This window comes from Rhinolophus sinicus, linkage group LG09 (genome assembly GCF_036562045.2).
Source record: "Rhinolophus sinicus isolate RSC01 linkage group LG09, ASM3656204v1, whole genome shotgun sequence".
Taxonomy (NCBI): domain Eukaryota; kingdom Metazoa; phylum Chordata; class Mammalia; order Chiroptera; family Rhinolophidae; genus Rhinolophus; species Rhinolophus sinicus.
The window spans coordinates 50507073-50533192 of NC_133758.1; the positions used below are offsets into that span (position 1 = coordinate 50507073).

The window sequence follows — 26120 nt, forward strand, 5'->3', positions numbered from 1 at the left end:
GGCAGCCTTAGTCATGTTCCCATGGTTTCTGAGCATTCGTTTAGTACTTTAGGGAAACAAGACACACTGCCTTGGTTTTTGGCACAAGAGGGAGTGTTAAATTAGGAGAGGACAGCTGATAATGATAAGGCTGGCAATCTAATCCTTTTTTTGGACTGTGGAACAGAAAGTTTTCATCCCACTTTAGCTACTGTAGATAGTATTTTTGTGCCCTTGTCTGTAAGCTGCAATTTTATTCACACATTTTGCTTAGTCATTATTGACACATGATTGTTTATTGCTTGGAAGAGGGCCTATACCTGTGTTGAAAAAGCAGGAATTCAATATAGAGATGAGAAATATTTCTTTTTCAGTAATGCTTTCATTTCCCTAGAGTTACCCATATCTAATAGGAATGTAAAGTCGTAAGCACGGAAGTAGGTTATGGACTTCCTTTCCTGTCTGCTCACCACTGTATGCAGTAGAGTACTTACTGCATGTTCCACATTCAGAAGGAATGCCTGCTGGCCCCCAGCTCTCACCATCAGGCTCTGTCAGCCTCTCCATCAGCTTGCTGTTCTCCGCTTTCAGTTGGGAGCTGGGGGGACCAGAGGGCCAGGAAGTCAAAGAGAAGGATTTCCACTTCTTCCCCCTTTACAATCGCATGTGCCTTTGTGTGCAAGCTCAGGTTCAGAGGGCAAATGGAATCTGCATTTAAGTCAGCTGTAGCCATCCATCCAAGAAGCAATTCTCCTGAAGGCATTTAGAGATATCTCAAAACATTGTGAGAGACTTGACTATGAAAAATTATTATAATACCTTACCTTGAAAGAGCACTTGCTTCTGAATCAGAAAGCTCATGAGGTTTTATAAATACTAAACATTTCAAGAGGTTTAATAAACTTTTGGTGGCTTCTGTGTTTCATTTCCCGTATGCAAAATGATATAGCTTGAATGGCAGTTTGCAAAAACTCGGTTTGGTTTGGGTGGCACCTTGGGATAGCTGCCTGTCACATTCTCTCTTCTGTTCAAGATGGAGGAGGAGCATCTCTATGCATTGAGGTGGAAAGAACTGGAAATGAACAGCCTGGCTTTGCAGAACACCCTCCATGAGCGAACCTGGAGTGATGAGAGGAATGTGATGCAGCAGGAACTCCGGTCCTTGAAACAAAACATTTTCCTTTTCTACGTCAAGCTCAGGTGGCTGCTGAAGCACTGGCGGCAAGGAAAACAGATGGAGGAGGAAGGGGAGGATTTCACTGAGGTACCTCTACCGGAAGAGTTCATTTTATTTGTATTGGTTTTGTTCTTAACCCCCAGACACTCCTGTGCCCCTCCCCATACACACAGTCATGTTCTGTTCAGATGATTTTGTCAAATCCAACCCAGGCAATGGAAATGCAAAGACCAAGAATTCTGTGCTGCCCTTTGACCTGGTTTAAAGAGTACACATCTCCATTCTGCAACAAACTTTTGCTGCCATCTCTTTTATTGCTGACTTATGAATTCATTAAAGTGATCACCCACCTGAGATGCTTGACTATCTCATTCTACTTCCCTGGTTTTTTTGTAAAACCTGTTTCCTCTTTCCATTTCAGTTGTTTGTTCCTAAAGGCTAGAGCCCGTTCTGCCAATGCAATTTTATAAGGGTCTCTCTTAAGCTCCGGATGGGTCACTTTTTTGCCACCTCTGAAATGTGTGTATGTTCTTGTAAGAAAGAGAACATGCCTCAATTCCTGGAGTTATAGCAGAATCAGAACGGTTGTTTGCTTTTGATAAATTTTATTGATTAAGTCAGAGTGACCGCTAGCTCAGCAGGCTCCTTCCTGGCCTTGCTCTCTGGTGAGTGGTGGGCTGGAACCACTTGTGTCCGGTGTGGCTGGCCACTGAGTCAGCAGCCTCAAGGCATTGTGAATGTTGGTTTCCTCTTAGCCCCCAAAGTCCTTTCATCTGCTTTTCACTCTGGTGAGCAGCATATGTAATTTTAACCATCCTATAAATGGGAAGATATGGTGATTCTCTTTCCTCAAGGTGAAGAAAGTCTTCAAAAATTAATTCAGTCTGCTTCCAAATATCCATGACATAGAAAATCATCATTAAGCAAAACCTAGGAATATTTGTAAAGTTTCATGTTGCTCAATACATTGGGGTTCCTCCTTCTCTAATTTATAAAACTGTGACTGTAAGCAATAATAATTTAGAAATAGTAAACTTCCTAATCTTTTTTAGTGAACTGTATTTACTAAACTGTATGCTCTTTAAATGGAGTAGGTGTCCAATGAGTGAAATGGCCAAAATGAGCATATTAGGGGAAAGGGCTGAGAAGTGAAAACTTGATAACCCATAAGTGGATAATTATCCTCAATCCATAAAAATCAAACTGCATAGGAGAAGGATTCAGGTACAGCTGTGATCATTATCTCTGCTGTTTTCAGAGCGAGCACCCAGGGCCCCACCCCAGGCTTGGTGAGCTTGGAGTTCAAGGGGACCCAAAGGGGGACAGCCCAGAGCACGATGACAACGGCCCAGGGTGCAGCCCTTCCATGGGGGAGCATCGCCCACACTCCCCTGTGCAGGTCGGTGACCATGGATCTCGGCTGCAGCCTGCAGATGGAGAACAGCTCCACAGGCAGGTGGGTGCCAAGGTCCCAGCGTTCGTTCTGCCCACACTTGGGAGAGGAGACTCCTAGTCTAGGTCTGTGTCATCTTTTATCATGGACTGGTGTTCTGGGGAGAAGAAACTTTTCTGGTTTACAGAGGTTGCCTGTTGCTGTATTTTTGCTAGAAATCACATCATTAAAGCTTTCGTGTTAATGTCGGCCGATTAGTTTATTTGGTTTACACATGTAAATAAGGACCGTAATAAGATCAGATCAAGTGTATCTCCTCAAGGCCAGCAAATGTGCTGCAGAGAGAGAAGAAAAAAGGTATTCTGGAGAGAGGTCTGAGGCCTTGTAAAGGTTGACCATTCTTCCAAGGAGGAGAGAACATGGAAGCAGCGCTCTGATCATGGTCTGAAAACAGAACATACTGGTCTTTTTTTGTTGATGTTTAGCTAAATGGGCATAGGCAACATCACTAATTTGGTAACATAATGTGTAAGGAGGAAAGAACAAGTTGTTGTTGTTGTTTTAAATCTCCAAACATATATAGTGTTTCAGGTTCTTTTGGGCCACTTGAAACGTAATGACCCAAATAAAAATATTTGACATTTTTTAAAAAATTTAAAATGTATAAAGAGAAGTTGGATTTCAATGTGTAATATTCAGTAATTATTAGTGTTGACAGATGTCACATTTATTAATTTTTAAGCACATAGACCCTACTTAATAAACCAAAATATACTATTGATACCAGCCAGATTTTTTTGCACTTTTATATAAAAAAGTAGCTGTGGTGGGTTTGGAGTGTTGAGACCCTGGGAGGCAACTGGTGTGAAAGCTTTCTCACTCCCAGACTTCCTGGTCTGGTTCTTTTCTGACCTTGTGTTGCTTCTCTGAGGGTTCCACAGGGCAGAGCCTGAGCTCCCAAGCCTTGAACCCCTGGCTCTGGGATGACCCTAGATGCAGCAGTCACTCTGGGCAGGTGGGTGAGGCTGCAGCCGCTCAACCACAACATTTTTGGGCACTCCCTCTGCACTGGACTCCACAGCTGCGGCCCCTCCCTCAGCCCAGAGCCTCTGAGGGTCAAGTGGGAGAGGGCTGTCATCAGCACTTTGGCTCAGATCCAGATGAGGAAAAGTGGTGATGTTTGAGCACAGGCCCTGGGGAAAAGTGTATTTTCCCCTTACTGCTTTCACTCCATGTACAAATCAGATTTTCACAACTAAGGAGCTATTTTCTATGCACCATCATCTATCCTTGAATAATATGACTCAAGAAAGAGGTTATATTTTCAAAGAAGCTTTTGATTACAGTTATTAGGAAGTCCATCATAATGCCAGTGTCCAAGGGGAGATTTTAGCTCATGGAATGAGTTTTCTAGAAATGACTTAGTCAGAAAATAAAATGCTACTTTGCAAATAATCCTTTAAAATCTACCAGTTTTATTATTTTTAAAAGAGATACTGGCAATCAATACTATAAAGTATCTGTGATTAACTCATAATATTCCTTGATTGCCACTTGGTTGTAAACCTGCTGCACTAAGATCAATTGTAGGGTGTTTCCCACGCGTATGTCCAAATGCTTTGGAAAAGGAAAAAAATGTAACACATCTGGTTTTCTAAACAATTGTCATGGAAAGTTTTACCCTTGGGGTGGAAAATAATATAAAGTCACTCAGCTGGAACCTCAAATTCAGCGTATTTTAATATCATCTCTCTGTTCCTCCTCTTCCAACGTAATTTTTTAGCTCTTCCCCTTAAAGTAGAGGTGGACCCATGAGTTTCCGCTTCACACAGTGTGCAGTAGAGACACATGAATATGCTCACAGGATAGGGGCCAGTCGAGCAGAATCAAGTCTGCCTTTAATGGACCCCTATCTCCATAGTAATTAAGTGTATAATGTCATCTATCCCAAAATGGAAGATTAATGGGCTCTACTGTAAGTGACAGCTGGTTTCCTGGCAGTCGACATTCTCCCTTAGAAGATTTGCCTGCCCTTTAGTGGCCTGGGTATTAGTTGGCAGCCTGGGTCTCACAGAGCTGCCATACAGAGCTGCATCCTTTTCAGAAACTCTGAGAGCCTCCCAAGGTGATAGATGAGCAGAATGAGGAAGGAGGCCTAACTTCTTTCCCCAGGATATATTCACAAGTAACAAAATTTCCCAGGCCTTGGTCTTTGCTTTGTGTCATATTGAGCATTCTCACAGTTGAACACAGTAAATGGCAACATTTATCATGTCCAAAGACATAAAGAAAAAAATTCATATATTGAATCAACCTTGGAAATAGTTCATGAAAATCATTAAGTTGGAAAATATTTGGTTCTGCCAATGTTCCCTGGTGACTGATCTTTAGTTACATGGCGCTCTAGCAGCAGTGACCTGATTGTCCTCAAGAACAGTAAGCACTTTCAGTTTGCCCGGCCTGTGGAAGAGCAGAGGCTGGAAAAAGCAAGGGCATGTTGCATAGTTCTCATTGAACTCTAAGACGCTTACCGCTTGCCATTACCTTAAGCTTTTGAGACCAGCACCCCTAAAGCTGTGTATGCATTTTATATTCATTAGTAATTCCAGAAATCAAGTTTTGTTTTTTTAACACAAGGTAATTAATAGTGCCAGAATTATGACCCTGTCTTCCCAGAACTGGATTAATTTATTAAAAGAGAAGATAACTTTTTCATTTAGGGATGTGACATAATACTCTTTATTAAAGCATCTAAGAATAAAATAAATAATTTAAAATTCAGAGAAAGATCTAATGAAATTATGTTTCATATTAGTCTTCAAGTCTTCAGCTAAGACTGGTCACTGAAGTGTCTCACTCAGGATCCAGCCTTAGGACCGAGTGAAATCTGCTTCCCTGGGCCTTTGCCACTGATCCGGGACTCGTCTGAAGCTTAGGTTCTTCAGGGGCAGCCTAAGTAAGAGTCCACCTTTCTCCTACAGACAAAGTACCTTTGGTTCCCTGGACCTCTTAGACTTCGACTCACCTGGGTGCCCAACAGTCTGCTTTCTGGCTGCCCACCTTTCTGCTTTGCCCAAGATGCAGAAACTTCCAGAAAGAACACCTCCTACAGACAAGGCTTGCACATCAGAACTGTGATCTGCCTTTTTTTTTTTTTTTTGTAATAATCAAGCTTTCCTCTTGAACCTAGATAGCTTTTACTTTTCAATTTTGTATGTTGTACCATCGTTTATTCTTTAGACTCTGCAACTTTATATCCTCACCTAGGAGATACGGAACTCTATACAAACGGAACCAGACCAGAGCTTATAATTATGAAACATTTTATTTTTGCTGTGTATTTTAGTTTGTTTACTTATGTTACTGTAGAAATAGCACGTGCTGGAGGTAAAAAGTTATAAGTACTAAACGGGACTTAAGAAAAGGACTCTCTCCACCCCATTCCCACCTCCCAGAGTTAGCTGTGGTTGGCAGTTTACGGCATACCTTTCAAAGTGTGTAACAAACTCTAAACCTCGCTGATGAGTGATTTTTTTCCCATGTGACCACTTGAGTTTCATCAGACCTGCCCTGTTTCTTTGAAGTCTTTGTCTGGTACCTCTTGGTTTATAATTTATTAAATATATGCCCATTAATTGTTTCACACACCCACATTTATTCTTGGGAAATGAAAATTATGATGGCCTGCAGGCACAGAGCCTTCATGGCCCAAATCATCTAGTATGTTTTCAGCCAGAGGACAAATGATTTTTGTACATAAATGAGTCTGTCATCTCTGTAAACCTCCATTGTGGATTATATTTTCACGGCCAGTTTTCAATGAATCATTGTCTTTTATCTGTGGGGGGATAATGGTTTTAGAAAAGAATCTTAAAATTAATCTGAATGTAACAATGAAGGTAAGAATGACCAATGGCTTACTTATTAAAATGTTGCTGGATATACAAATGTATCTTTTCTGGCTAATCTCACAGAAAAGGTCTTACCTGGGGACTCCTGCTGGTTGAGGAGTTCCTGCATGAGGTCCCCTTCTTTATATGTATCAAATAGGAATTATGCAGTATGTGTGGGGCGTCAGGAGCAACTACCAGAGCATCCCAGAACTCTCCTGTGTCTAATAGCCTAAATGAATAGGAAGTGGAGGCCACCACCTCTGTTTTACAACTGGCTTTTTGTGGGTCAGGCTATAACAGCAGGTGAATATATCTGTTCCAACTTTAGATTAAAGCCATTTCCAAAGTTAATGGCTCTGATGCAAGAAAAGTAGATGGTGGTAGTTTAGCTCTTTCACAGAATTATGATGCATATGTCTGAGAAATCTTAGGCAAGAGTGATTTTGTACGATTGCTGGCATTGTATCACAAATAGCTTTGTATGTTACCTTTACCATAAACTTCCTTTTCATTTTCTATTAATAATGTTTATCATATACTTGGATAGTAGTTCTATTGGCTGATGCCCAATCTTGAACCTGTTATGAAGTTTAACACTTTATAGCACAGTTATCTCCTGAGCCCAATTTGGGGATTATTTTAAGCCTCACCCAACAAAGATGAGCTTGGAAAGGCTGAAATGGCCGTAGACTGGTGAGAAGAAATAGTGGAGCCATTATATCCTGTTTCTTTGCCAGAAAACCAACCCGCTGATCTTGAAGAGATTGAGAAGTCAGTCTTTTTAATTGAAATTGGCCTATACTTAACAGATACACAAGTTAAAAGGCTGCATAGCTAGGCCCCTGGCACAGAAGTTTCAGGAGTTCTATATCTGAGCAGACTTTCACCTGAAGACTTTTAAATGGACCAGAGGGTCTTGGTTCCATTTTTAACTTGATTTGGGCCACCTTTTTATCCAAAATATAGTCCAACAAGGGCCCCCGCCAAATAAAAAGTGAGAGAAGTAACATCTACGGTAGGTATTTTTTTTTTGTGGTGCCTCACTATTATTATTTCCTTTGAAGGAAAAAGAAAAAGAAAAAAAAAATTCCTGGTCAAGGATTTGTGTCAGAATCCAAACATCCTGGCTCAGTTTGTCCACCTTGGATGGGACAGGCCTGTGTTGCAGTCCAGGCGTCCACTTCCTAGCAACAAGATGTTGGCATTGCTGCACACTGTGTTCCTCCTCTGTCACATGGGCAACATGGCAATACGTACCCAGGATTGATGTGAAGTGCAAGGTCATGTAGGTGAATGATTTAGCACACCCCTTGGCCTATTGAAAAGAACATTAGTTATCATTCCTGGGATTTTTGTGTGTGAATTAGCTGTTTAGGAGGATTGTACGCTTCTACGGCTCATTCTGGATCTTCAGACATTTTTACTTGGACATCAGTTCTTGTCGTTTTGCGTCAAGGCAGAGACGTAGTGTGGCTTCTTGCCATGCCACATGTGCTCCTGGGTGATTATAGTAACGAGTACCAATAGTGTGGATTCTCTGAACTTTCTTGCTCCCTTGGCCACCTTTACCCCAAAGCAATTTTGAACTCGTTCCATGGTGATTAATATTATATTGATATAATAGGACATTATGTTGATTACTCTGACCCAAATGTATGTGAAAATATTAAAGCTTAATTTTATTTAATCTGATATCTGCTAATGCCAAAAAGTGCTTACTTTCAGAATAAGTGCTCCCAAATTTTTAATTTGCAAAAGGCCTGGCACGTGAACCTCTGCTTTTGAGGAGTACAAAGTACTGGTCCTGATGTTGTCAGAGCTGTTTGGTGTAGGGCTAAGAACCCCATAGGCTGGCCACATAGATGACTTGGGGTTCATAGGGAGCTATTGAATACATATAAAAATTTATTATGTGGTTTTCTGTGTTTGTTTTTCAGTGACAATTAGATGACTACAATGACTGGATCAAAATTATTACCATTATTTTATGCTCAAAAATACTTTGACATAAAAATTAGTCATATTTTTAGAAATCTAAATCCAAAGATGAAAGAAAATACCAAATAAATCTACCATAAAATATACATAATTTTCAGTAAATTCTGTACTTAAGACGTGTATTTCTGAAAAAGTTGTTGCAACACCTCTTCTTACTCACCTGCACTTATGTAATTTTTAAATACTGGTGGTATAGAGTTTAAAGAAACTGTTCTGCATTTATTACAGTTTCACATATTTCTTGAGCATCTCTTTGAGGATAGTGGTAATTTATTTATATTCAGATGATTGGAAAGAATGTGTAGGATTTTTAAAGGTTACCTCCTGAGCTTTGCAAATGTTTACTGAATTGTATTCCTAATGCCTTTCCTCTCAGAGCTGTTAAAGTGATAATTGGTATTAAAGGTGAGAAAAATCAAGGAGCAATAAATGCTAACCAATAGGCCTTTCTACTTGATCAAAATTCTACTGTATCTAATATAACTCTTCATATAAGTTATGAGGGCCACTATGGAGTTTTCAGTAATAAATTTGCTCATGTTAAGGAATTTCTCTTTTCTAATTCAACTTTATTTAAATCCAAAGGTATGTCCAGAGTGTCTTAAATTCTTCGCATCTTTGTGTACATGTGTATGTTTAGTGGATTAACTAGTTTTAGAAGCACAACTGACTCTCGAAGTAATGGAGGAGAGGCTCCCAAGCTGGGCAGCCAAAGGGCACTCTCCTCGCTGCCCTTGGCATAAGAGGTTTAACAAGTAGCGGCGATTCTGCCTGACAGTAAGGGCTCTGTCTTCCCACAGTAGAGAGAATCTGCATCCAGTAGGACTGAGAGAGCTTTTATTCCTTTTGCCTCATCAATGTATCAAACAAGATTGCCCCGAGACTATCTGAGAGTTCGTGATGCACTTTTGTGTTTTCTGTCTGATTGGAAGAGATGGGCTTATGTAGCTTTTGTTATTCAGGTACAGAATTAATTCAGTGTGTTTAATTCATTTGGACAAATCTTTCTGATAAAATACCCTTGCTGAAACGTACTAAGATAGCATTCATAGTTTTGAAATCGTGCCTTCAAAGGGCAGGACATGTTTTAGAACATACAAAATCTTTTAAATTAGATATAAGCAGATTAGTAATAAAACTCCATTTTTCATTTACTAGACCTGTTCGCACACTTCACATGAGCCAAACATTGTGGGAAACACTGGAAGTGTGGGGGTAGGTCAGGCTTTGTCTCTCTCCCGGGCACTCACAGTGAGGGGAGGGGTACCAGATAAATGAGCGATGGTTATTTGTGCTGTTAGTGAAGTGGAAAGGAGACGGCAGTGATTCTATCTCAGGGCACCATGAGGAAGCTTTCATGAACAGGTTAAGCATTTACCTTTGGCTTTAATTATTAAACCTCAAAAGTCCCCTCTGGTCCATGGCCATGCTTGTTACATATATGACCTCTTAGTAACTACAAGTCAGAGGATGACCACTCTATGTTTATAAGAGACACTAGACTTTTATTAGTTCCCTTCTGGTATAGCAGCTGGCATTAAAATGACAGCATACATAGGTAAATGTTTGTATTTTGTTATATCTACAGCCCCAGCCAGAGCTTTGGATGTCTGAATTCACACAGAGCATCCTAGCAGCCCTGGACTATGGGGCTCCCTGTGGCCTCCTGCAGCTTCCTCCCTTCAGCTCCAGGTCTCCATAGCAGCAGCCTGTGTTCTGGCCTCCCTCCTATTCCAACAGGCCCTTAGCAGTCTCAGCCTCAGGGCCCGATGGCCGCATGGGGACACCCTGGCTCTGTACCCATTGCCAATGGCACCTTGGAAACAGCCCATCTTGATTTCCAGGCTCCTCTCCTTTTTGACCTAAAGCCTACCCTTACATGAGGTACCAGAGTTGACTCCCTTGTTCCCACAGGTGGTGGAAAACCAGCAGCTGTTCAGAGCACTGAAGACCTTGCTGGAGGACTTACGCTTAGAGCTGCGGGAGGATGAGCATGCCCGGCTGCGGCTGCAGCAGCAGTATGCCAGCGACAAGGCTGCCTGGGACATGGAGTGGGCCATGCTCAAGTGCCGCCTGGAACAGGTACCTGCCCTGCTCAGTCTCCCCTGGGACAGGTGGCGAGGAGTCACACTTATTCAGATCCATAGTGACCCCCATCGAAGAGAAAGAGGGCTCCAAGGAGAAAATCAGGAGCAGGCACCTGCTCTCTCTTTTTAAAGTCCCCAACCTTTCCAAGGCACCTTCTTTCCCCCCATATGCCCTCTTCTAAGTGTGAAACACAAGCAGCATTTTTATTTTTATTATTTTAATATTTAAAAAAAAATTTCCAATTATAGCTGACATACAATATTATATTAGTTTCAGGTGTACAACATAGTGACTAGACATTTATACAACTTATGAAGTGATCACCCCGACAAATCTAATACCCATCTGACACCATATATAGTTATTAGAATATTATTGACCATACTCTTCATGCTATACTTTACATCCCCATAACTGTTTTGTAACTACCAATTTGTACTTCTTAATCTGTTCCCCATTTTCACCCATCCCCCTAACCCCCCTCCCATCTGGCTACCATCAAAATGTTCTCTATATCTATGAGTTTGTTTCTATTTTGTTTGTTAATTTATTTTGTTCTTTAGATTCCACATATAAGTGAAATCATATGGCATTTGTCTTTCTCTGTCTGACTTACTCTACTCAGCACAATACCCTCTAGGTCCATCCATGTGTTGCAAATGGTAAGATTTCATTCTTTTTTACAGCTGAGTAATGTTCCATTGTATAGGCATATATGTACCACCTCTTCTTTATCCATTCATCTATTGATGGACACCCAGATTCCCTCCATATCTTGGCTATTGTAAATAATGCTGCAACAAACATATGGATGTACATGTCCCTTTGAAGTAGTGTTTTGGGTTTCATCGGATAAATACCCAGAAGTGGAATTACTGGGTCCTTCTTTGTCTCTTGTGATAGCCTTTGTTTTAAAGCGTGTTTTGTCTGATATAATAAGTCCTACTACCCCAGCTTTTTTTTTTTTTTCCATTTTCATGAAATATCTTTTTCCATCCCTTTATTTTCAGTCTCTGTGTATCTATTGATCTAAAGTGAGTCTCTTGTAAACAGCATATGTAAGCATCTTGTTTTCTTATTCGTTCAGCCACCCCATGTTTTGATTGGAGCATTTAATCCATTTACATTGAAAGTAATTGTTGATATATATGTAGTTATTGCCACTTTATTATTCATGTTTTTTACCTTTTTCTTATTATTATTAAAGAAGTCCCTTGAACATTTCTTGCAATACTAATTTGGTGATGATGAACTCCTTTAGCTTTTTCTTGTCTGGGAAGTTCTTTATCTGTCCTTCAATTTTAAATGATAGCTATGTTGGATAGAGTAATCTTGGTTGTAGGTCATTGCTTTTCATCACTTTGAATATTTCCTGCCAATCCCTTCTGGCCTGCAAAGTTGCTGTTGAGAAATCAGCTGACAGTCTTATGGGAGCTTCCTCGTAGGTAACTAACTGCTTTTCTCTTGCTGCTTTTACGATTCTTTCTTTGTCTTTAACCTTTGGCATTTTAATTATGATGTGTCTTGGTGTGGGACTCTCTGGGTTCATCTTGTTTGGTACTCTCTGCACTTCCTAGGCTTGTATGTCTATTTCCTTCATTGGATTAGGGACGTTTTCTGTCATTATTTCTTCAACTTCATTTTCAAGTCTTTGCTCTCTCTCAACATCCTTCTGGATGTTGGTATGAATGATGCGAATGTTGGTACGCTTGATATTATCCCAGAGGCTCCTTAAACTATCCTCATTTTCTTGTACTCTTTTTCTTTCTTGCTGACTGGGTATTTTCTGCTACCTTATCTTCTAAATTGCTGATTTGAACCTCTGCTTCATATAATCTACTGTTGATTCCCTCTAATGTATTCGTTATTTCACTTACTATATTCTTTATTTCTGACTGGTTCTTTTTTATGTTTTCTATCTCCATTTTTATGTTTCCTGCCTTTTTGTTGAAGTTCTTGCTAAGATCAATGAGCATCTTTATAACCACTGTTTGGGACTTTACACCTGGTAAATTGCTTGTCTCCACTTCGTTTAGTTCTTTTTCTGGAGCTTTGTTGTATTCTTTTATTTGGGAAATCTTTCTTTGTCTCCCCATTTTGGCTGCCTTCCTGTGTTTGTTTCTGTGTATTAGGTAGAGCTGCTATGTCTCCCAGTATGGGTAGAGTAGCCTTATGTAGTAGGTGTCCTGTGGGGCCCAGTGGCACAGTTTCCCTGGTCACTTGAGCCGGGTGCTCCAGGTGTAACTCTTGTGTGGGTTGTGTGTCCTTTCTTGTTGTAGTTGAGCCTCGGTTGTCGTTGGCACATCAATGAGAGGAATTAACCCTCAGACTGATTGGTTGTGAGGACTGGCTGTGACTATAGTGGAGGAGCTGTTGTGCAGGAGCAGGATTCACTTTAGTGGGGCTCTGATGCTTGCCTAGTTTTCCCTCTAGATGTGTCATCTGTGGAGGTGACCTGGTGGCGCTCTAGTGTGGTCCGAAACCAGCCACTGGGCATGCTGGCCCTGGAGCCTCCTGGGAAAGGCCCTACCACAGGCCAAGTTTACCTGCTGTCTGTGCCCTGCAAGGGGCCACCTAGAATGAGCCACAAAGCAATCTTCAGATGTCTTTCATGCTCGCTGGGCTTGGACGTGCCTGGGAGAGGCTAAGCTGTGAACCGAGGCCTGCTGCCACTAGTGCTGGACTTGGGGCTGCTTAGCAAGAGGTACGGGGTACACTAAGGCCAGATGCTGCTTGTTTGGGGTTTGTGAACTTTGAGAGATTTTAGGAAAGTCCACAGCATGAGCCAAGACAGGTTGTATGGAAAAGGCACTGGAAGTGATTTGGGTGGGCAGCATCTCGGAATCACCAGAGCACAATGGACAAATGATGTTAGCCAGGTTGATGGAGACTCAGATATGCTGGCTGCCTGTGTCTGCACCCTGGGTGCGGGGAGGGCTAAACAAAAGAACAATGCCTTCTTTCTCTCCCCCTTTTCTTCCACTCCCCCCCACCTCCAGTTCAAGCCGTTGTTTCTCAGTCTAGCTGTGTAGGACACAGCTCCCTGGCCCATGCTGGTATTATGACCCTTGTGCTCCCCCCTGTTGAGGCAGTCGGTTGCCAGTCATCAGTCAGCCGCTCACAGCAGCTCTCACGGACTGCCGGCCACTCACACTGGCCTGTGGCCACTCATGGCAGCACCCGGTAGCCCACAGCAGCACACAGCAGCCCGCGGCAGCACACAGCAGCCCATGGCAGCACTCAGTAGCCCACAGCAGCTCATGCCAATCTCCAGTTGCTCACGGCAGCCCAGCTCCAGGGAGAGCTGTTGTTCACAATCTTAGCTGTAGAGAGCGCAGCTCACTGGCCCATGTGGGAATTGAACCGGCCAGCTCGGCACAGTGCTCCAACCACCTGAGCCACTGGCCAGCCCAGGAACAATGCCTTTTGCCACCACTTCTCACTTCCATCTGGGAGAAAGCTGACCCTCCAGCTCTCACTTTGATCCAGACAATTTGTTCCTCCCTGTATATCTTTGGTTTTTTTGAGCTGTTGCCTCAGTGCAGGAGCTCAGAGAGAGTGAGTCTGTCAATGAGTAAGTCCATGCAAGGGCTCATAAAGAGGAATGCCTGGGACTCCAGCCACTCACCAACTCACTTAGTCACTTTGTCACTTAGTCACAATCTCTGCTGGTATTCACAGCCAGAAGTTATGGGGACTTTTCTTCCCAGCACTGGAGCTCAGGGCTAGGGAATCTGGTGTGGGGCTGGGGCACACGATAGCCCATGGTAGCACATGGTAGCCCACAGCAGCCCACGGCAGCACCCAGCAGCCCACAGCAGTATTTTTAAAATAGCATTTATTTTCTCATTCTGCATTGAGCAAGATTGTATTTAGCCCCATTGAAGAATAGGCAGCATGAAATGGTGATCAGAGTACACTGACATAATTCAGACAGGAGCTAAGAAAAAGCAAGTTGTGGTTTAGTTATCTCTGAAAAAGGTACACATGCTTTCCTTTAGATTTCTCCAAATACTGGAAAGAGCTGTAGACCTTCCATTACATGCCCTAAAAATCTAATCAATTTCAGTGTCATTTACACCATAGGAAATGGAGGCCCAGAAGAAGTGGCTGGTCTCGGATCACAGAGCCTTTAGTGCTCAAGTGGAGAAGAGAATGCGTTCCTGCCTCCACACTCCCAACAGAGTAGAGCCTCCTGGGAGATTTTAGACCATGGCATGATTGTTAAGATCAGACTTAGCCAGAAACCATTCTTTTTTATGTTTTCAGAAAAATTTTCTCTCTGGAAATCCTCAAAGCGTTGTCACTTTCTGCAGTTTCTGCTTGCTCCAATTGCTTCTCCAGGTTTCTTCCCACCCCCTTGATCATGATAAGGGAAGAAAGGTCTGCATCTTTGATAATCTATTTTCTAAGCCCTATTTTGAGGCAAAACACAAAATAATTAAAATTTTATGTGAATTGGCTCAGTCCTGCACACACACACACACACACACACACACACACACACACACACACAATTGCCCAGAAAGGAGACATCTTCTGGCCTTAATAAAAGAGGAAAGGGCTTGTCATGTCAAAGGAAAACAACAGCTTTGGTACCCACAGGTTCACCTGCATTGCCACCTGGCTCAAGGGAGCACTCGTATCAGGCTTACAGCCCTGGGAAGAGCAGAGACACAGTCTTCTCTGCAGAGGAAGCTGCAAGGCATAGGAAAAGCAAAGTGTCAGGCCAGGCTGGTCAGATGACGGAGCCACTGACCCAGTTATGAATCCTGCCCACTGCCTAGTAGCAGTCTCTCACTAGGTGCTCTATTTATGTTGGCACACAGCCTGACCAGACAGCAGCAGAGGAGAAATGAGTAAGGATACTCTCTAATGAGCTGCCTTTAAACCTATTTAAAAATATATTTATGGGAGAAAAAGCTAAATATTTTCAAAGATGTAAGTGTAGCTGAAGAAATGAAGCATAATCTTTGATGCAAGCCAGTTTTAAAACATTTCATCTTTGTTTTAGAGGAACCTGGTATCCACCCACATGTTTGCCACCCACATGTTTCCTTCTGCGTGGGTGTGGCGGGCCTGCCGAGCCGCTGTGGAAGTCCACACACACACACACACACACACACACACACACACACACACACGTTTCAGGGAGAGTCATTTAATACTGTGAAATAAAGCTAGGACTTCAAGCCTAGAATCCAGGTGGTAATAGTAAAGATTCATCTGCCCAAATAATTTAAGAAGTTCATTAAACATTTGCAACCCATGAAACAATGAATGTGGGCAAATGCTAGTGCGTTTAAATAGTCCCATCTTTATCCTCTTCTACTTAAAAGCAAAACAGGTGAATTCTACTAAAAGTTAAGTATTTTCTTTCGGTGGAGGCCATTTTGTGTCAGTTCCCAAGTCTGTGATTCCTTCAACTGATTCCTAAATCAGTCCTTATTCTAACTGCCAAGGACTCAGCAACACATACATTTCTTGACTGGGTTCCCAATGCAGTGTGAGACCCAGACAAGGGCTATAATTTGTAATAGCATGACCAGTGCCCCACCAGGCCTCGACACTGCTGTCGGAGAATAGGAGTATGCAGGGCATGCTCCTCGGCTTGAGGATTCAGGGAAGGGTTGTTTGTGAAAGTCCGGGTTAGAATGAATCTCAGAGGATGAATAGGAGTGGATACATAGAAAAGGAGAGAAAAGATGTAACAGACTGAAAAGGACCATTGTGAAGAAAGGAGCATGCCACATTTGAGGAGCTGCACCTAGTCAGTTATGAGAGACAGAAAGAAAAATGTTCAAAGAATTGAAATGATAATCCTAATTTTATAATGAAACTAAAGCATTTTGATTTGCTTTTAAAAAGGTTATTCTGGTTTCAAGGTGAGGAATGAATTAGAAACCATTAGAATTGAATGGATTAACATGGGTCTGTGGGTAGAATTCAGTGATCTGCTGAACTGGAATAGTGAAAAAAATACATCTGTAATTTCACTAATCTGTAACAAAAATTTATGCTCTCCAACAACAGCATACTCCCAATTCCTTCCTCTTGTCCTCTGCTATTGTTGTCATACAGTTTACATATACATGTTCTATAAACACACAATACATTGCAACTGTTTTTGCTTCAGACACTCAATGATTTTTGAAGCAATTAAAACTAGGAAAAATGAGTTTTATATTTGCATTTATTTATGCCGTTTCCAGTGTTCTTGATTTGTTGTGTAGATCAGTGTCTGTTGGTATCATATTCCTTCTGCCTGAAAAGTACGTCTATCATTTCTTGAAGCGCATGTCTGGTTGGAATATTTTTTCCAATTTTTATTTGTTGAAAAAATATTTTTTTCTTTATTTTTTAAAAGATGCGTAGAATTCTATCAAGGTTGCTGTTTTCCCCATCAGCCCTTTAACAATGTCACTCTATTGTCTTCTGAGTTGCATAGTTTCCAAGGAGAGGTCTTCTGTCATTCCTGTCTATGTGCCTCTGTATGTGGTGTTTTTTTCTGTCTCCAAGGATTCCTCTTTGGCTTTCGGCAGTTTGAGTATATGTCTAGATGGGTGTTTGTTTTTGTTTTTTTGCTTGTTTTTTTTGTTTGTTTGTTTGTTTGTTACCTCCTAGGTGTTTGACAAATATTTGTTGTAGATGCCCAGGTTCCAACACTGCCCCATCACTTGGTTTCATATGGGGGCTAAGGCTATAGGGACAGACAGGTACTTGTCCTCAAAGAGCTCTACACAGGGACAGGCAAGAGTTGGTGGCTCAGAGTAGGGAAGTGGAGCTGAGAAGCAGAGTATGGGAAGCTTAACATTCTGTGTGCATAATTGGGATTTTAAAAATGAAAATTGTTTCATTTATGCGATTGGTCAAATCTTGGTTTAAACATGTTTCCAGGGATAATACATTAGTACGCTGAGATTTTTCTTTACCTGCTAATGTAAGACTTGGCAGGGATGAAGTTCCTAAATTGTTTTTTCCTTGACAGCTGGAAGAGAAGACCGAGAAAAACTTGGGAGAACCAGGCTCCACCACTGACAGCAAAGGGGCATTCAAGAAGGAGAGGGAGACACACCAGAAACTCCTCGCTGACAGTCATGGCCTGGTCATGGACCTGCGGTGGCAGATCCATCACAATGAGAAGAACTGGAACCGGGAGAAGGTAGAACTTCTCGACCGCCTGGACAGAGATCGGCAGGAGTGGGAGCAGCAAAAAAAGGAACTCTTGTGGAGAATAGAACAGGTAAGGAAGCACTCGGACTCCAGAGGCTAGGGAAGAGAGTGGAGACTGCTAAATTGACCTGGAAATCAGAGGACTTAGAGGGAAAAAAAACATTGGGCTGCTTAGAGGTCCTTACTACTTCAGGATGTTTCATGGGCCTCCAGAGGAAAAGGAAGAAATCCTAGAATTTTTAATATTGGAGACCTGGGCTCAGCCCTTCCATTACACAGATCTTTTCATTGCAAAGTTTATAGGTAGCTTCCCGGTGTGTTTCTACGTGTGGTGGTTATATGTTCAGAGCTGTGTGTCTGTGTGTGGGGGGGTAACTTTTAAAAGGAATTTAAATACTAAACTTGAAAGATGAGGTTATTTCAGGTCTTGTAAAGTGATTTCTGCCAAAAAGCAAATTAACTTTTAAGTTTGCCACTAAAGACGTGGTCACAGTGACTGCTCCAGCTTGAATGGAATTTTTGTCCATTAGTAAAGAAATTGCTGAATTAAGTTAGAAGTCAGGCTATTTGCACCTGCTGTGGATATTGCTGAGCTGTAATTAGATAGAACCATAGTCAGGGGAGGTAGCTGGTAACTCATTGTCTTCAGCTAAACAAACCATTGAAAAACTCAGATGTATTCAGGAGATGAGGGGAGTTGTTTTTCTACTGCCCAGATCATCATTCTCTGCATTGCGTCAGATTTAGCAGTTTACATAGCTGTGGTTTTGCCTGAATGATGCACAGATTACATTTTCACATTAAATTGATGAAGATTTAGAATTCCTCCCTGGCCAGATATTTACATAGCATGCATACCTTTTATTTTTTCAGCCGTCACACTTATTAATTCATGAGGCCTCTAGGAAATGTATTAATCAATAAGAAACTGAGTTCAGGGAAAATAACCTCATTACTCTATTACAAATACCCATACTGCCTGCATTTATGTGGGAGCCCTTTGAAAAATGTGCTCCATTATCCTCAGACATGGTGCCTGTGTTATGCAGATACAGAGGCAAAGGTTAGTTTCTGCAAACCCTAGGGGAGTGAGAGAGGGAGAATGAACTAAGAGACCTGGAGCCTTTTTTGCTCAGAAAGCATTGAGAAGAAGGAAGTGCACTGCAGAGAAAGGAGCTGAAGCTCTTCCTAGGCTGAATTACACTCACACTCACATAACTAAGTCACTGTATTGATATTTGATATGGCTCATTTCAAAATTCCCTAAAATCTATCAAAGGAAAATTGCCCACTTCCTATATGGCCGAGAAATACCAGAGTTGAGGAGAATCTTCTGTGTTAAATCCTCTGTGTGCCTGTGATCCGTTGTTCAGTGGATACTGTAGGGGCAAACGATGATGTATTCTTATGAAATGGTGACAGATTTATTATATCCAACTTTAGCTAACCAGTATCACAGTATCACGGTAACTCTAGGCACCTTGTTACCAGGGAGGTTCCCTCTTGGCCAGCTTCCCTCCAGGATCTCAGTTTGTCTGTCCCTCCCGTACCCCAGCAATGCCATCATGATCTATGTCCTTTTGGTTCCCCTTTGCCTGTTAGCCATAGGCTTGTTGGTCTTGTCACAACTTCATTTTGGAAGATATACCTTGGATATAAATTAAGCAAGTCTTTTAGTTTTTTGTTTGTTTGTGTTTTTTTCCTTTTGAAAATGAGGATTTTCTAGTAAAGAGAAAATTGGTAAGACATCCAATGATATTCATCTTTCGAAGAGTTGAAGACTGAGGGATGAACAGTTGCCTCCATAGTTTTGAAAGAGAAGAGGGGGAAGGAGCTGAACCCCATTTCTGCAACAATGCCACCAAAGTGACAGCCCCAGAATTCAGTCCTCCAGGTTAACATCTTTGAGCAGAATGAATTCCAGGCATTCATCTGTTCCTGAAATCTGTGCGTGTGTATCCCACAGGCTTTGTACAATGATTTCACTGCTGTTTTTAGAAGAGGATTTGTTGCCAGTGAATGATGCTTCAGATATGTAATGGTGGCTTTCAAAAGTAAATCTGGCCTTTTCCCCAAAATATTCAAGATTTTAAAAGAGGATTTTATAAATCTCAGTGCCCTATCCTGAAAATTAGGTAAAGCAGTTATAGGCATTCTCTGTGAAAGAGCAAATTGGCTAAAATGTGTATGTGTGTATAGAAATATTGTTTATCAGTTAGTGGGTTGCTCACTTATTTAACTTTTAGTTACACATTCCACAGATAAACAAGAATTATAGGTGAACATTCTTAATAATGTATACTCTTGATATGTGTCTACCTTAGTATGACAACCTAATACAGATGGTGAAAGAAGTAACACTAAATCCATTTTCCACTTTCAGAACACATGCTTCATACTTGTCGTGTCATTGAATTCCTACACAATTTCTGTGCCACGTGAGGCATTTTATATGATGAATGACTGTGGGAGTGTGGTTGAGGTCATATAACACATATCATCTATCTTATCAGCATCTCTTGTCTCAATCCAAATTTGATTGGGTCATAGTTAACTTTTATGGAGTCACACTAAATTTCTCCTTAGAATTGTTAAATTCCCAGTTAACGTATAGATGATAGTACTTGCAGCTCTAAAGAGCTGAAAGAAAGTTCCTGTATCATTCCATTCTCCTTCCAGTAACGTCCTTAGATCAATTGCCTCTACTATACAAAGGCCATTCTTTTAAAACCTGTTCACAAAGTGACCTTTTTTCTTTTGACCAGTTCAGATAAGGTGACACTCTTGAGGGTTTATTGTTTCCTGTATTATTTGAAATGCAAATCTTTTAAGTTTTCTATTTGCATTACAAGTTGTTCTGCTGCAGGATTCTAAGCACAGTAATTGCTGATGCCTGGTTTGAAATGATTCTCCTAGGAAACCCTATCCTTTTAAGGACCCATTATTCTATTACAACACCCCAGAGGCATCTTAGCAGCAGATACCTCCAGCTAAAACCCTTCCAGTTCATTTTTAGGAAACCTAACACTTACCAGCTTTAGTGTACATTGCTCCTGGCTGTGGGGGTTTATTTTTGAAATCCCACTTTACTGAGTTAGAACCTGCTTGTTCATCACACTCCTCTTTCATCATTCTTCCCCCTCTTCACACACACCCTCAGTGCACGTTTACTGTTTCAGATGTGATCTTCGCATTTTAATTCCTTGCCCAAAATAGCTCGGAGATGATCATGTGTTGAAACTAAATTGTGCTAACATGCATTAGATGAACATAATAAAAAGCATTTCTTTTTCTTTTTCTTTTTTAAAGAAAGCATGTAGCATCTTTAAGAGAACTGTAAAGAACTGTCATGGGGAGGGAGGGATAAAGAGAAGAGAGGGCGGAGCTAAAATCCAGAGTGACTTGCTTGTTCTCTAATTCAACTGTGATCCTGCCTCAAACTCAAACATTGAAGCTCTGGCTGCTTGAATCTCCATCTTTCTCGTAAAATGAAGATAATACTCTGATACTTTGGTTCCACCACCTCAGAAATTACTGAAAAATGAGTTAAAGTCTTTTATCCCCATTATTTCACGTGGCTTTGTTCCTGATACACAGACTACACTTATATCCAGTTTGTGAATGATTTAAATTGGGACACAAAGGTATTGTTTATGAAAGATGCTTTGTTAAAAAATAAACTAGTGTGCTTCCAAGGGAGTTTTAGAACTTCCTGACACCATCCCAGAACTTGAGGTTTAAAAATCTTTCTTCTGCTACCCCTTCAGGGCAAATCCAAATGTCACTTTAGTCATTCCAATAATTTACTTATTCAAAAGAGCAACCAATGTGTAGAGTGCATGAGCATGTCATCCATTGAAGACCCCATTAGGATATATAGGTGCAGATATCCTCAGCTCTCTCTCAATTGTGCTTTCTGTGCATGTTTTGATAGGGAGGCAGTGAGGAAAGCTCGGGAGACCTAGGGAAAGCCGTCCACTTGGGCTTCTTAACGAGCAAGAGTCTGCTCTCACACCATTCCCTGCCTGTCCGTTGGCTCCCTTCCTGAAGGGCCTCCATGTGGTTCTGTGGTGTATATAAGCAAAATGGTTATCAGTGTGTCCTGGAATCAGGCAGGCCAGAGGGAAGTCAGTGGTAGTTTCACTGACAAACAATGAGCTTCACAATGTGTCCAGCCCCTATAGCACCCCCTTAACCTAGAAGAGAGGTGTGCTATCCCCATTTACAGGTGAGGAGACTGAGTTGAGAAGAGTTATGGACTTTACACCTGCTAGCAAACCAGCAAGCCATGAAACAATGTTTCTAATTCAGGTCTTCCTAACACCAACACTTCTTGAGCTTAAGTCAGGCAAAAATAAAGTGTGTGTGTGTGTGTGTTTTCAGTCATATCAGATCTTTAATTACCTTTATAGTAAAGTTTTAATCATCTCAAGCAAACTATAAGTTGTTTTTGACACCCAGTGATTATAACCTAGTTTGATCACTCAGGTTATACATAGGGCCCATTCCACATGATTTGGAATTAGTGCTCTGGAATTAGTGCTGTGGAATTATGAAACTCTGCTGGTTAGGAAAATTAAATTCACCCTTAGAAGTTTGCTGTCACTGATGGTTTTCCATTGAGTGTTCCTTAAGTTCTGAAGGTAATTACAAAAGAGAGTTCTAAGTATGTCATTTAACAATGTATACTTTTATGTGAGTAGAGAACTCAAAATTATATACAATAACATATAGATTTTCGTCAGAAGGAGTTGGCTTGTGTCTGGTTAATGCATATTTTCAGTCCAGATAAAATTGTGAGTAAAAAAGAAAAACATCACATTTTTAATGTTGGGTTACATTTTGAATTTAAGGTCAGAATTTTAAGAACATTTACTTCTTTGAGATGTGAACTGTGGAATTATAGATGAATCCATCTGTAATTATAAATTGTGGAGAGTGGTCTTAGGAGAGTAACAAAAAATTGTTTTCATTTTTAAAACCCTTAAGTTACAGAAAGAAAACAGTCCTCGGAGAGGTGGCAGTTTCCTCTGTGATCAAAACGAAGACAATACTCACCCTTTTGCCCTCCCTGGAAGCCCCCGAGTGCTCCATCCAGTGGGGATGTGGCCCTCCGCGGACGCAGACTCCACCCCATTTGCAGACCAACCGCTGTCCAAGCTGAAGGAATCGGACAGGTGCTCAGCCCGGGAGAACCTCTACTTGGACGCCCTGTCTCTGGATGATGAGCCAGAGGAGCCTCCGGCCCATGAACCCCAGAGGGAGTTCAGGAACTGCCTCCCTGAGGTCGGCCTGGGTTTTTGGGTCCAGTTAATTACTACAGAACCAATGGGTTGTTGGGAAATCGAGACATGTGTTTGGTAAGCTCCAGGGTAGGTGTAGAGCAAGGTTGAGTAAAAATGAAACCGTCACAATGCTAAGAGCTTTGCTTGGTGGTCTGACCCCAAACTCCTAGCATGTGCTGCAGTCAATTTCACTTTGCCACCTTTTCTTGGGTTTGGAAATACAGGGCTCTTGTCCTGTGTAAACAGAAAGGTCTCACAAATGGGCACATCCAGTGAAACACACAGGAGGAAACATCATTCTAGGAAGTGTAGATCTTCAACTTTTTAAACAATCATAACACAGTCTTCTCTGACCCTAGAAAACTTACTAATAACAACAAAAAATTCAGTTTTATAGAAAGTACCTCACATTTGCAAGGAACGAATGTCACCAAACAATGACATACCATAAATAACTCATTCTGTGAAAGGGAAAAAAACCCAACGTGTATTAACAATATATAAATTAGATCAGCAAATAGGTGAGCCAAACTCTGTGCTGAAATTTCCATAGCACAGCATTAGGTTTTTCTGGTTATGTCCTTTTTAAAAGCACGGTTTAAAAATGGATTTTAAGCATAATTATCTGTGAGTTAATTTAACAGTTGCTATACCTGTCGTTTAACCTGTCCTGAGTACTTAATAGACTTAGAAGAGTTCGCGCTAAATAGTGTTGAAATGTAGGGAAATTATATTAGGTTGGTGCAAAAGTAACTGCAGTTTTCGCAATTATTTTTAACCTTTTAAACTGCTATTTGCACCAACCTTCAGTCATGTGCCAGCAAGGTTTGGTGCCCTCTCTTTAGCGATTTGTACCCAGTTGATGTGACATCGCCAATATGCCACCCTGTTGGATCTGTTGTCAATCTCACATGATCCAGTTTCACAGCAGAGAGAAGGCAGCCAGGGATCAGGAGACGATTGGTGCCAGCTCTGCAGTGGCCTGGACCCCACACTGACCTGCATGGCAGAGACTTGGCCAAGCTCACTAAGTGGAAGCTCACCAGGCTGTTTACTGTACTGACGAATACATTTCTGTTACCGCCAAGAACTTGCAAGGATCCTTTCTCCTTCTTCAAGACCATGTCAGCGTGTGGGTGTTTTCTCAAGACAACCTGTGTTCATGTTGTTCTCTGCCAGCTTAGTTGTCATTCCTCATAAGCAGAAGTCACTGTAACTTGATCTCTGATTCCAAATGGCAATGTTTAAAACCAAGAAAGCGCTCAAGCCTAAGGATGTCACACCAACCTCTATAAGCGAGGCTTAGACCAAGGGACATCAGCCTGCTAACTCAGTCGGTCACCCTCATCTTTCCTTCTCCCACCTCCTTTCTGTCCCCCCCTCCCCACCACCACCATACACACATGACATCCAGGTCATTACAAAGCCAGGTTTGAAATTCATGCAGTCAGCAAAGTCCTTTGAGGAAGCCTCTTCTTCCATGACAAAGTTTATAGCCAGTTTTTCTCATTCCTATGGGCTCCTCCCTGGACTGCAGAAGCTCCAACCCGTCATCACACTGTGGATTCTGGTTTTATTATTGTACTTCAAAGGGGTGAAAGGCAGTAGCACTCGGAACCAAAACTAGGCTCCAAGTACATTTTCAATAGTGTTTTCCCAGGGCAGGAGTGCAAAACAAATCACTTGCACACTAAAGGCTCCATAAACAACCAATATTAACTGACTCAGAGAAACTTGTTTCTTCTTATAGGAAGAAGAAAATCACAAGGGAAATCTTCAAAGGTAAGTAAGATTGATGAGAACAATAGTAGACACCTGAAATAAAATCCTTTTTGTCATGGCGGTCTATTGTAACACTCTTCAAAATGACTTCTTCAAGTAAGACTTCTGAATAAGTAGTTGCTTTATTATTTTTATTTCATAAATATGGTATTTTCCAAAATTAGCAACAAAAACTCCATAGACATGCGGTGTTCATGTGTGTATTAGTGTTAAGGTAAGAACTTTGCAGTTGTAGTTGTGTGTTGTGTATATAAAGGAATAATTGTCTTAAATGGTTTTTTGGTTTCTGGAAAGTCCATGGAAACCCCTCTCTTCTAACGTAAAGTCTGAAAAAACTCCGTCTTGATAGGCTGTGAGACATTTTATATACTGTACATTTAAAAGCTCTACTAGAGGATTTATTAAAATATTTCCCAGAAACAATCCTTGAAGTAGATATAAAGTACTTGATGTCGTCGATGTTAGTAATCATATATTTTAGGTCATCTGTATGACGGGACGTTTCTAAAAAGACACATATAAGCAAATTTATTTAAATTTAAACATTAAAAATACACAACTGAGAGGTAAGTACAGAGATTTCCCATACCCTCCTCCCCCGACCCCCACACACAGCCTTTTTCTTTATAGATGAATATGTACTATTTCCACTACATACATAAAATTTCTCCTCTGGCCCATTTGATATTTTCAGATCTCCTTATCCCTGGTTTTTCTATGAACTTTGAGTACGTGAATTACCCTCTCCTTCCCATTTTGCCCTTTATCAGATTCACCCAAAACCTAGAATTGCCTATGGTACATTTCTGTCCTTCAAGCTCTGTCTTGTCTGGTCATTCTCAGACTGTACAGGACAGCACTTGAGAGCTTGGGCTCAAGAGGCAAATGGGCTGGGTACAAATCCATTTTTGCCTCTTACTAGCCATGTGACTGGGTGAGTTATGTTACTGATTTGTGCATAAGTTTCCTCATCTGTACACAGGAGGTATTTAGGGTTTTTGTTTACCACCTACATGTATTAATACACGTAAAGCAATGACTGCACAGAATAAGCAGCAAGCAAAGTTTAGCTATCATTATGTCCTCCGCTTTTCTTCCTTTCTTAGCAGAGCTACTCCATGCACTGTAGCTACAGCTGTTTATTATCTTAATTGCTTCTGTTAATTTCAAAAGTAATCCATGGTTGTAAAATTTAAACAATATCAAAATGTCCAAAGTAAGAAAGTACATGTGTCCTCCCCATCATTTCCTTTTCCTTCTAGCTTCATGCAGTTTCGTGTGTTCTCTCCCTACTTTCTTATATGTATCTTGATGTACCCACACATGTTTCAAATGCATCCTGGTTTTTGTAG

General features: G+C 41.2%; 1 protein-coding gene across 9 annotated transcripts in view; it reads left to right on the forward strand.

Annotated features, from left to right (window-relative positions):
- MTCL1 (microtubule crosslinking factor 1) overlaps window positions 1–26120 on the forward strand; it is a 123698-nt gene that overhangs the window by 87832 nt on the left and 9746 nt on the right. For all 9 annotated transcript variants that reach the window (XM_074340351.1, XM_074340353.1, XM_074340355.1 and 6 more), the window contains 6 exons: window positions 1013–1243; window positions 2415–2612; window positions 10355–10522; window positions 17517–17771; window positions 22691–22987; window positions 24737–24768. In XM_074340351.1, coding sequence (XP_074196452.1) covers window positions 1013–1243; window positions 2415–2612; window positions 10355–10522; window positions 17517–17771; window positions 22691–22987; window positions 24737–24768 — 1181 coding nt within the window. The remainder of the gene's footprint in view (window positions 1–1012; window positions 1244–2414; window positions 2613–10354; window positions 10523–17516; window positions 17772–22690; window positions 22988–24736; window positions 24769–26120) is intronic.